The sequence below is a fragment of the Aulonocara stuartgranti genome (assembly GCF_965226115.1).
Source record: "Aulonocara stuartgranti genome assembly, chromosome: 23".
Taxonomy (NCBI): Eukaryota; Metazoa; Chordata; class Actinopteri; order Cichliformes; family Cichlidae; genus Aulonocara; species Aulonocara stuartgranti.
This window is the reverse complement of record NC_138958.1, coordinates 2,623,231-2,635,423: the sequence shown is the minus strand read 5'-3', so window position 1 is coordinate 2,635,423 and position 12,193 is coordinate 2,623,231. Positions and strand designations below refer to the sequence as shown.

Sequence of the window (12,193 nt, the reverse complement as noted above, 5' to 3'; positions counted from 1 at the left end):
ATCAGTCCCTCAAAGCGATGGCATTCTGTTAGGCTTTGGTCACTTTTACATCAGTGTTCCTCGCAGCTTTATTCAGACGTAACCATGACAGCTGCAAAGAGAGCCACGGTATGTGAGATATTCACCATATGTGCAAAAGAATTGTCGCATTCGTGGCAGTGAGCATTAGGCATCTAGTGAAGTGTAGCCACACTGTTGAACGTTTAACTCGATGTGACATTTTTACCAAGATCAGGGTCTGTGTGAGTGTGTGTGTGTGTGTGTGCATGTGCGCGAGTGTGTGCGTTCTGCCACAGCTGCCCCTGCCCTTTGAACACAGACTCTCTCTTCTGCATGGGGAATATGCACTGCATTAGAGAGCGACGTTTTCACCTTACTGAAAATGAAAAATAGCTTCCGATGACATAAAACGTCACGTCATATTTTATTGCTGTTTGGGGCAATCTCTACATCAAAGATGGACGAGAGATATGGGCAGTCATAATCCTGTGCATCGGTTAATGCATTCAGACATGTGCCAAGTTGAAAGTGCTAGGTCGGACCTAGTTCGAGATTTCCGTCGCAATCTTTGCAGAAAAGTGACCGGGGCGCCCGTTCGGGTGCGAAGCCGACGCGTTCGCGGGTGCTGTCAGATTAATGGAAAAGGACTGCATGTCTGAAAGGGGCTTTGTTGTTGACAGTTTGCTACTCTGCCACTCTTGGCTGTTTAAACAGCTGGACTGCTGCCGCGTGCTGTCAAGGGAAGCCAGACTTTGGCATAAAAAGTGAGTGCATGAGTGCTGAGAATCTGTGTACAACATACTACCTAGTGCTGCTCTTCTCTATGTGGACACCTGCTTTAAGATGTGGTGTATATCTCTTTACCTGCCTGTGCTTAACACTCTGTGCGCTTCATCGTCGTAGCCTTCTGTGTTACTTCCAATTTGGTTGATGGATATATGGATGAGTTGCCCATTTTAATCTCTCACACATACTGGTTAACACTTCCTTCCTGTATCACTGGTCGTCCCTTTGGTCCTGCCCGTCTCTTGCCCATCCGCATATTTTTTTATATTTTGATACAAACTTTGACTACATATATTGCCCCAGTTATTCAGTTAGTCAAAGCTTTCTAAACTGATTCTAGTAGGCATCATTATAAACTTAGCCGCAGTCTTGTAAATGTGATGAGAATTTTTGTTTCATTTTTTTCCCTGTGAACATTATGCATTATACACATCTGTCCTATGTTGCCTTTATTTGCTGATATTTTTTTATTTCAAATTGAGGAAAGATTGCTTGTTAATATAATTTTACAATAACTTATCTCACCGTGTGGGCTGTTTTTGTTTTCACCGTACATTAATATTAGAGTAACTCAGGTTTGAAGATACTGCTGAAGCTGTGGACAAATAAACGCTTACATTAGAAAATGAGTTATCCACAAAAAGTGTTGAACTGTAAGTGCTGTTACCACTTGTGTACCTTCTATTTATCAAAAATGCCAAGATTACTAGCACAGATTAACGTCCTGTGTCTTTAAAATGGAGTTGTCATCACATCTTGCTTGCAGTCAGTGCACAGACCAGTGGTGGCTTCGCTAATCGGTGCTTTCACTAAAGCTAGAGGGTGCTGTAGTCAACAGGTACCAGAACAACAAGAGGAAGTCCAGAGGGAGCCTTTGACTCAAAGGAAACTGCAGCTCTGGCTCAACGGCTGTGCATGAAAGATGAGGGACAAATCGTTTCAGCTGTTGACATCAGTGGGTTTGGGACAGTCACCAGCTCAGTTCTGTTACAGTTTGTTCCATGTAGCAGAAATAACAGTTTAAAAGGTGCATGTAGGAAATATTTTACATTTTCTTTGAACTGTGTAACTGTGGTTCGCAGTGGGGATTGCCGTCAGTCTACACTGTATGACAAAAAATCTTTACTCTGCAGAAAACAATCACAGCCAAAGAAACACTTGAAGAGCAGCTGAGATTGTGGAGGCCTCAAAGATGCACTGAGTTATTTGGACGATGTAACCTTAAAGATTATAGGGTGATTTCTAAAGTTATGTCAGTAGCTTTACGTCGCATCATGAATGTTTATCCTTTGGATTAATTCGTGACTGTCAGTAGAGTAAGAGTAAATTTAAGCTGCAAACAGCCACCTTCACGCCATTTACCACCATATAACAATTTACCTTCAACAGTTTTCAACCCACAACTTACCCTTTGCTGGGAGATCGTCAAGCTTCGTTTCACGGCGTAATGGTGAGTGGCTCCAAAGGGTCTTTATAGTTTCGTTTTAGACGTCTGTGTTTATTTTAGCCGGGATCTATTTATTGCCACCTGCTGGAGGAGGCAGTCGGAGCCACTGAAAGCTCCGGGAGTTGCCAAGCACAGCTTTCCCCTAAACTCTGAGGACAAGCACACTTTGCTTTTGACATCAAACTGCTGTTACAATCACATGGTGACTCATTTTTGTTGCACTTCCATCTTGTAAATGTTTTTACTTGCAGCTTAAGAATTTTAAGACAAGTAAAGGCCAGAAGAGCAGCACTTGGAATCTACAAACGCTTGATGAAACGTTTTTATTCTATTAAATGTCCTTCACTTTCCTTGAATGATGCATCTGTTATCTTAATATAAGACTCACTTGAGCATGATCGGTTTTTCCCCTCCATGTCTTTATGTTGCCCTCTAGTGGGCTTCAATACACACAATGCTTTGCAAATGCCCATGGCTTTGACACACATACTGCACATCCATAGTTTGGTTAAACTTTATGATTCAGACCTGAATCCTGACAAAAGTTCATCGTTGGGAGGATCCTACAGTGTTGTGGTTCCTGTCTAACAATGGGAAATGAGGCTAAGCTGCTGCTGGCTAGCCTCCACAGGATGTGGCCTGACTGGGCAGCAGCCAAACCTACCCTCCAACTTCAGTCACACAAGAAATGTTATGAAAGCTGTAGCCTTTGTTCAAAACATATCTGTGTCATATACTTGTAAAAACAGGATTTAAAAAAAATGAATAACTAAAACCTTATTTCATTTCAGTTTTGCTTTTATTATTGCCACAAGTCTCACATTAGCACTAGTGTTTATGAGACAACACAAAGTATTCTGGCAACTAAAAGAAGTCAAACTACAAATTATTAATGCTTGGATCGAAATTAAAATCCGATTCTTTTCTCCAATACAAAATTTTATCAAAATACTTGAAAGCTATCTTGTGCCCTTTCACCAACTACACCAAGATAAGAACCCTCATTAGATTAAATTATGTAACATGGACACTGGGTGCCAAAATCATCTGATGTGCAGATAACACAGTTAGATATTAAGGAATCTGAACTTTACAATCCACACACAGTGCAGAAGGTTTATCATTTCCAGACAAGACAGCAAACAACAGGCAGATTCTCATGTGGGAGAAATCTGCTCTTTGTTGGTATTAAAACTCTGAAAGCATTTTTTGTAATAATGGAGAATTCGAGCTTTGCAACAATCATATTCTCTTTTAATGGGTCAAGCGTGAGTCACAGTGACAAACACAAAGTGGCTAGCATACGGTGCTGCTGCATGTCTGTTTTTATGACTTTGACAAAGTGAGTACTCTTATGTTGAGGTGCTACCGGATGACTTCACATCCAAGAATATTCAAATCAATAAGTGTCCAATAATAAATTAACCTACGTAGTTCAAAGACTTCCAGCTAGAAGAGGTTTTGACTGGCATTGTCATGTAAATAGTAGCCAGCTGTTGAAACTGTGGAGAATTCATAAGTGTGCACTTGATAACTGACACTGAAAATGGGAAAACTTTCAGTGCCTTAAATCTTCAGGGAGTTTAACTGAAGAAGCCAGGCAACATAAGCAAAACACATATGGAAGCAAACTACATCTGCTGTCTAGTCTGTGATACAACGAACATGACATGACTGAGGTTGGCCGTCTCCCTGCGTTTCAATGCATCTGGCTCCAGAGACCAGAGGTTTAATCTGTAGCCGTCACTAAGAAACACAGAGAGGGGGTTGCAAGCTCAGAGGCTGACATGTCGTTTAAGACTACAGAAAGGTTACACACCATTTCTACACCTTTTGTGATTAATGTGAACGACTGACAGTAGGACTACATGCTGATGTAGTGGAATTACAGTTACAATGCAGACAAACCTGCGCCATAATAAACCCACCACGCAACCAAAAAGAGAATATGGACAAAAAACACATGCATGCTCACACAAATTACATCTCCTGTATGCGCCGTTTTATCACAACCGCTGAGTGGACTGTCTCCCTGTGTTTGAATGCATCTGGCTCCAGAGTCCAAAGTTTAATCTGCAGCCGTCATTAATTAACACTGAGAGGAGAGTTCAAGCTCAGAGGCTGATATCTTTTTTTAAGACAACATGAGAGCCTGATTGTAAAACCCCCCACCTATATAAGTAATGTATACTGGTTAGAATGTAGATAAAACCCACCCCTTAATAAGAAGAAACCTTTATTCATATAAGCGCAGAGTTTCTTATTTTATCTTCTCCAAGAAGGATCGCACCTCCGCTGGGTTGTAGCCCCAAGGCCCTTTCCCTCCCTGAGGAACATAGTAACAAATGTTAAAAGCATAATTAATTACACTTTATTATAAAGATACTAATTTAATTCAAACGAGAGGACCAGAAACAGGTTTTTGTCATCTAAACTACATATCTGGTCCGGCTGCCATGAGCCTGGTTCAGTGCCAAAAATGTGCCCTTGTTACGCTTCTTCAACTCCTGCACCACACGCGATAGCGTGTGTTGAGATAGTGCAGATTGCACTCACGCCCATAATGCTGGTATGACTTCAAATTGCGTGAGAGAAGCAGTGAGTGGAAAGTGAAAGAATTTGGCCTTGTTGCTCTCTAAATACAACTCATCAATTAGCAGCTCAGAAAGAAACTATTCAAGAAATTGCCCGTTTTTGCACCTGTCTTACCTTGTAGAGCACTTTCCCAGCCTGCAGAATGTAAAGCCTCTCAGGCAGAGCTCCGTATTTTATGGTGGTGACGTCAGTCATTTCATCCACAACCACAGGACACAGGGGTTCACTCTGAACCAGGACCTGTGCCGCAGACAGCCTGTCCTCCAGGCTCTGGTGCTGGTTGATGTCATAGTTGTTCTTAAAGGCCCAACCATCTGCAAGTGAAACCAAAAGTGCGTTTTCACATGATTGCACCAGAACAATATAAACAGAAAGCATATAAGTAGTTTGTGTGTTCATAGAGATAATGAATGCTATAACTGGATTACAAACGTCCAATAGCCAATCACAGATCTGCATCTCCTGGGTTTAGTTTCAAGCTAAACATTCATCAGCATTATTCAGATCTTAAAGAAACAACTTGTACTCACCTGTCGAATGAGCCTCTGCGATGTAGATCACAAGAAAGTCGGCTACATCGCTGAAGTCCTTGACGAGTTGCTTGAACTCATCAAGTTTGTACATAAACGGGGGTCAGGTGCAACTTCCAAAACTCAGCACAAGCGCTCTGTTGCCTGCAGAGAAACGGCAATGTTGGCGCAAAGAAGCATTGCATAACAGCAGATGAGCCTGGGTTTCTTTAACGCACCTTTTAAATACTTGGAGATGCTGGTTTTCTCGCGGTCCATAGTGACCACAGGTGAGTCTGGAGCTTCTCCTCCCACAAACGCCTCTTCTCCGAGAGACAGCCACATGTGAAAAGAAGCGGTTTTAATAAATGCCAAGGACATAAATGTCAGACCCCAATCCTCATAGTTAAACCTGGGATTCTGGGTCATGGTGATCTTTTCACCCATGCGAAGTATGAACTTCTTCGCAAGGCTTGGTGAGAAAAACTGCAATATCGCCAGCATGAGAAACAGTCCCAACATGTAGCAAAACATGCATGCTGTCGACAAATAAAGCAGAATTTTTTGCAGAAACATGGCAGCAGCTTGCCGGTGGTATGTCCCGTGTTTCAAGGCGTCTCCAGCGGAACTCTTTGGATCGCTCGTTTAAAATTGTTGGTCAGGCTCCCTCCCACTCTGCTGCCTTCACGGTCTTTCGTGTAAGATCGTTCATTTTACCAACAGAAACAAAAACTTCCATTTACACGACGGTAACAGTTGTTATTCTGCGCTTTAATACGCTTTCTGTTGATTACATATTAATACCCGCGTTTTCATCTTGCTGAACATCCCATAGCGTAGTTGGGAGCTAATTTTCTTCAATATTTCCCACCGTGAAGAAACATCAAATCAAAGCCAAATCAAAAAAGGCTGGTAGCTCTCGTTTATACAAACAAGTAGAAGATATAAATGAGTACGACTGTCTTAAAATCAGCCGATGTCCTGTTTTATGTCCTGCTAGTAAGTGGTTGCTTGGCAACATGACCGTAGGCGCGTAAGAGGAGTTCACGGACAAACTGATATTTGGTTATTATAATAAGATTAACTTTAATTATAATTGTAGGTCATCGAGACATAAAATCAACATTTCATTTCATAATACAAAAGTTTGCTCCAAAACGATGCTTTGAAAAGTTTCTGTCCGGTAGCAGGAAACACTGATGATTTTTTTCAGCTCAATGTTTAATTTATCGCTAATGACGTCTAGTAATCGCCTCACATACCTGTATTTTCCAAAGCACCAGTTAGCTTTAGCACCGGGTACCCTACTGATTTGTGGGAGAAGGATAAAGGTGAAAACAACCGCTCCGTGAACACTGCTAACGAGTATGAGGTTGTTTTTCCACAGGGCTCAGTGGTAGTTATTGGCGGTTTGCTCGACCACTGTTTAGCTACATGGGTGTTAAAGGGCAACAGGTGTCGCCGTCTTTTCAGGCCACATAAATGTAAGTTTGACTTAGCTTTGCCTGCTTTCAGTTTATTTAAACACTGGTTTGTTAGCAAGCGTGTTAGCCAAGTGCAGTTCAGCTTTGTAGCTCCCACGTGTGAGTGTATTGTAGTGCTGCAGGTAATTTAACATCACAGGGGAAATTGTTCACAGTGGGATACAAGTGTGTAACCTCTTTTATGGTTACTTCTTTGGTAAAGGCCATAAGGCCTTTCAAGTGATGGCCTTTCTGTGGTGACTGTCAAAAAAGGGAAGAAAAATAGATATAAATAAATATATTTTTCCAGATTAAGTAAACTGGACTTGCCTTTTTCAATACGATGTCAAATCATAGGTTCATGCATACGTGGACTTTAAAAACCTGAAATTACTCATAAGATATTTTTTTTTCCATAATTAGCTAAGGGGATGTAGTAATATTGTGATTGGAGCAGCATGTAACATTTCATTGCAATTATTTTGTGTTTCTTGAAGCACAGACAATCTGAAGAAGTCGTTAGATTATGCATCTGACTTACTTTACGTCAAAAGCATATAGCTCAAAAATAAAACTTATGAAATTTGTCCAGTAAGTTTTTTCCTAAGATTGAAATGATGACCAAACGTCATGCAACTAATGGGCATTTTCAAACTCGTGTCTACTTTTGAATTGTTTAAGAGAGTTTAAACTATCTGCTGCACTATTACCTCAATAATAAAATGAGCTCATTAAATTTGGTTTTCATTAATTCCTGAGTATGTTTGGTTTGTTTTTAAAAAAAATAAATGTTTAGTTTTGGTTAGGTCTCCTAGTTTCAGCATTAAATTATTTATTTATTTTAATGTTATACCAACACTTTGTGATGACCTGTCACGTCGACATCCTTGTCTTAGTTATAGCATACACATACACCAAATCTCTTCCTGTATATTAATTTTATATATTATAAAATATGATTATATTTGTGAGTACAACATAATCCAACCTTTTCAGTCAGTTAAGTTATAAACCTAATGAATAATTAATTCTCCTGGAAAAACAGCCATAGTTTTTAGATGAAGTCTAAACCTTTTAGCCATCTCTAATGGGCATGAGTATTATGTAATGGGGGTTTTTCCCCTCTTTCCTTCAGAATAAAATCTATTCCCTTTTTCTGCGGACCTTTGTACAGCAACATAATCCTAAAACAGAGAGCATTACTTGTTGACATTATAACCCTTAAGATTTGTAAGTAGCTTACAAAAAAGCTTCCTGGTTTGACCTGTATTTTTATATTTGTTCTTTTCTTGCTGCCAAGACATTTAACGCCAAGGCCACAGGTGAAGGAATAAGACTAAGTATATCTAAAACTGTCTAATATGCAATAAAAATACACCTAAACACGTGAATTTCATGCAAATTCCAATTGAAACTATATTAAGATCTGCTTGTCCTTTAAAGATGTGGTAGCGCTAGTGATAAGCATATATTAACTTTCACAGTGCACTTTTTTCAGCTTTCCTTCATGGCATTTGCTGCAGGAACAGTCTTGTATTATGTTTTTATTCTCGTCATATATGTTTAAAATTATACGTTGTTCTAAGAAAAGTTTGCATTATGTTGCATTAGTTACCCAGTGTCAATGGCACAGTTTTCTGTAAACAGGCCCACAGCTAAATTGTGAAAACCGGGGTTGACAACCCACAATGTAACTTTGTCATGTTAAGAGAAGAGAAGCTGTTAGGTTCAGACAAGCCAAATAATGGGGAAGATGTCCCGGGACTGTTGAACTTGTTTTACTTGTTTTCTAATTGCAGGCCACCAGAAAGATGTATAAAAGTCATCTTATCTCTGGGGTAAAAGAAAGGGAGATTTCAAAGTCAAAAAGGCGCGCTTAAGCCTAAACCTAGTTTTCAGTGGGACGAAGGAAGTGCACTTTTTACCTGGCCACATGGCAAATTCTTTCTTTGACCAGTTTCTCCATGAATGAACTCTCAGATGACAGACTACCTTTTATTTTCACAAACATGTTGAGCTTTTCTAATTATTCGCAATATTTGAATTTCATGTATTTATTTACATGGTATTTATCGCAAAGTGAATTTCACTTTTATCTGGCCAAAAAAGTTACATGATGCTTTTCTTGTGAAACAGTGTCATGTCCAATGTTCCCTCTAATTTTTCACGTGTCTGAGCGAACACACAAACTCCCTGAGCGGACACTTGGACCACTGTGAGCAACAGCAGACGTGTGCACTGTGGTCACGCCAGCATCTAATCCATCCAAGTTACATGTTTATTAAAATAATCCAATTACAGCATTTACATGTATGTTAGACTACTTTTAATTAACTGCTTTAGCCCACCTACAATGAAAATTGTAAGTGGGCTAATGCACCAGTGACACACTTGGCTGCCTTCACCACCCGTATCTGATCTTTTTTTGTTTCTTCTGTGCAGCTGGTGAGCAGTAGGTCAGAATACTCTCTACTGTTGACCAGTAGAAGTTGGGCACATTGGTAAATAGTTTTTACACTGTTTTTTTTTTACACAGGTCAATGAGAACCCCGTAATGTAAAGTTTTTGGGTAAAATATGAAGGCTTCCTTCCAGTGTTAAAACTTCTACATTTGCAAACAAAAAAGCTGGGATGCTGTGTAAAATGTTGATTAAAACAGAATGCAACTGTTTCCATATTCTATTCACAATACACAGAAAACTGAGGAAATGTAACATTTTAAGGAAAAGTAAGGGAGGTAGTTTTGAATTTGAAAAAATAAAAATGGTCTCAAAAAATAGTTGTTTTTATGACTGTGTATTGTGTAACTGAAATATGCATGGTCTTTCTTAAAAAAGAAGCCATCTGGATGGGAGCATATTTTGCTCTAAAGCCTATGTAGCTTTTAGCATTGATGGTGCGTTTCCACATGTGCAAGCTACTAGCTCCATAGGCACTAATGCACCCTCATACCACGAGAGATGTAGGCTTTTGACCTGAGTCTTGATAACAAAATTTGTTAGTGAACTGTGTTGAGAAACAGCAGTTTCTAAAACTATTGCTGAACCCGTGAGGTGATTCATTCATGTTAGAAAATCTTTAGATGTTTTCTTTTACCTGCAGCCCTGGAAAGACCAAATCGTCTTGGGAGAAAGTAAAAAGTATAAAAAAAATACTTCAACCCATTAAGAAGGCTTACTTATCTTAGCCTAATCTTATAGGCTATATGGTCAACAAGTACAGGCTTAGTGCCCTCTGCTATGTTGCTGCACAAAGGTCTAAAGAAGCAGACAGCATCTCCACTTTACTTTTTGAAACAATAGTTATGCTGTGTGATGTTGATCTGTAATAAAATGGTTATTGTAAGCTGAGTATGATTTAAGCATGCAGTTAATAATTAAAATTACAGATTAGTATGCCACATACATGTGCCGTTCAATGAATCCTTGGTCTATAAAATGGGTGAAAAAAATCTTTTTAAATGATTTTTTTTAAACGTAGCATCTTCAAACTGTCCTCAAACTCTCTTAGAGATAAGTCTTAGAGATAAGTCTTAGAGATAAGTGCCAGGCCCTGAAGTCTGGCCGTGTTACATCCTCCAATTCATTTTCTGCCGTTTAGCCAAATAGATAAGAGGAAACAGAGGAAACGAAAACTGTCGTTTTAAGTAACACACAGGAAATTCAAAACAAACTCAAACCTTTAGTTTAGTTTAGTAAATTGGAATAACCGGATGAAGAAACAAAGGCAGCACAAGTCGCGCATTTTTACAGCCGATATTTTCCTCACACTTTACAGCAGCAAAGTGAGCGCTTACTCCCGCCGTTTATCTCCTAAGGCATTTATAAACTTTCCTTCACCTCCGTGCATTTACGCAACTGTTTAGATTTGTCTTTACTGAGCATCTTCGCTTCCATGTAAACACCGCAAGATGGCGCTGCAGAATTGCAATTTTCTTGTTAAGAGAGAGAGAGAAAACCCAGCCACTTACAGGGTGAGGCGCCCGGTCAGCGTCGCAGGAAAGAACCGTTTGATCATAAGCACTGAAATTAAATCTGTGGGTTAATTAGGCAACAGTGGTGGTTTTGATTGGTGGTTTTCTATATGAAGGTTTTGTGTTACCGCTGATATTAAACTTGTTTAGATAATTATTAAGTTTGGCCACAGAGTGGTGGCGCTTGCCTCTCAAATGACTGCCATAAATAACAGGAAAGCTTTAGAATAATTTGTGCTGTTTACATTATTTTTGAGAAATGTTTCCAATTTAAGCGCAACAATAGAGATTAAATCCCATTAATATTACTAGTTACTGAAAACTTTTTTTAAACGTAAGAACTGTGATTTTCATGAACAATTAAAGTAACTGAAATCATTTTGGCGGCTCAAGCAAACTGACCAATTTAATTGAATTCAAAGGGATTTATTGGTATAAACAGTTCCCCTCACGTTTTTATTTTTCTTTAAATTAAGCCAAGCCTCTGTGGAAAAGCAGCATGGAAACCACAGACACAAATCCATAACCAAACGAACTACTGAGATGGAGAGTCCTGATCCGATCTGCTCAATAAAAGCCTCGGAATAGCCTTGTGCATATGAAACTATGCTTGTTCTCGTAAATGCTTACATTTCCCTCAGGAGCTGTGGGTCATTAAACGCTGAAATTCAGTGTTGTGACATAGTGTCGATCACATCATGATTAGTAACAGCGAGCTTTGAATGATACCGGGCGCATCATAAACACGCATGATGATGCAGGATATTGCACACAACTTTATGGGAGTTTATTCGAATCTTGATTCGTGCGTTACTCAGAACTGCTACATCGTCTCGATCCAGATCTTATCCCCCCACGGAAACACGGACACCGTCCTTATTGGCGCTCCTGCATACCGGTGCAGCTATTGGGTGTCAATCTCACGCAAAAAGAGGGGGGAAGAGAGAGAGAGAGAGAGAGAGAGAGAGAGAGAGGTGTGTGCACGGGATGCTGTGATGTCTGGTCGCCACTGAGAGGATGCTATCGATCAGGCGTGCAAATGCTTCCTTCTCCGCTTTGATAAGCATGGTCGTGTACGCGTTTAGACTCTTTCTGCTCCTCGTAAACAAATTGGACAAGGTAGGTGTTGCCAAATCCCTGAAGTTTCCCAATGTGACGATTTCCCCCTGGTTCATATAGACTGCGGCGATTTGTTGACCTTTTTCTTTTCACGCGCACAGGTAATGTGAGCGGGGACCGCACTGGGTCATTAATGCAAAACTCCTCAGCGCTGTTCGGGATGGTGAGCCACTGCCAGACCCCTGCTTTCACCGACTTCACTGGCTTGACGCTCTCCGTGTACGGCAGCAAGGGAGACATCTGTGCGCGACGAGCAGGGAACGGCTTTGGATCGCAGATTTGCCGGAGCCCTCATGACACC

The 12,193-nt window shown here is 40.2% G+C and overlaps 1 protein-coding gene across 1 annotated transcript; it reads right to left on the bottom strand.

Annotated features, from left to right (window-relative positions):
- Positions 1 to 630: 630 nt before the first annotated feature.
- Positions 631 to 6,140, bottom strand: dio1 (iodothyronine deiodinase 1). Its single transcript, XM_082523691.1, has 4 exons — positions 5,577 to 6,140; positions 5,359 to 5,502; positions 4,943 to 5,142; positions 631 to 4,559 (listed from the first exon to the last, which is right to left on the bottom strand). Exons 1-4 carry the CDS (start codon positions 5,911 to 5,913, stop codon positions 4,494 to 4,496), a joined length of 747 nt encoding a protein of 248 aa, XP_082379817.1. The 5' UTR covers positions 5,914 to 6,140; the 3' UTR covers positions 631 to 4,493.
- Positions 6,141 to 12,193: the final 6,053 nt, after the last annotated feature.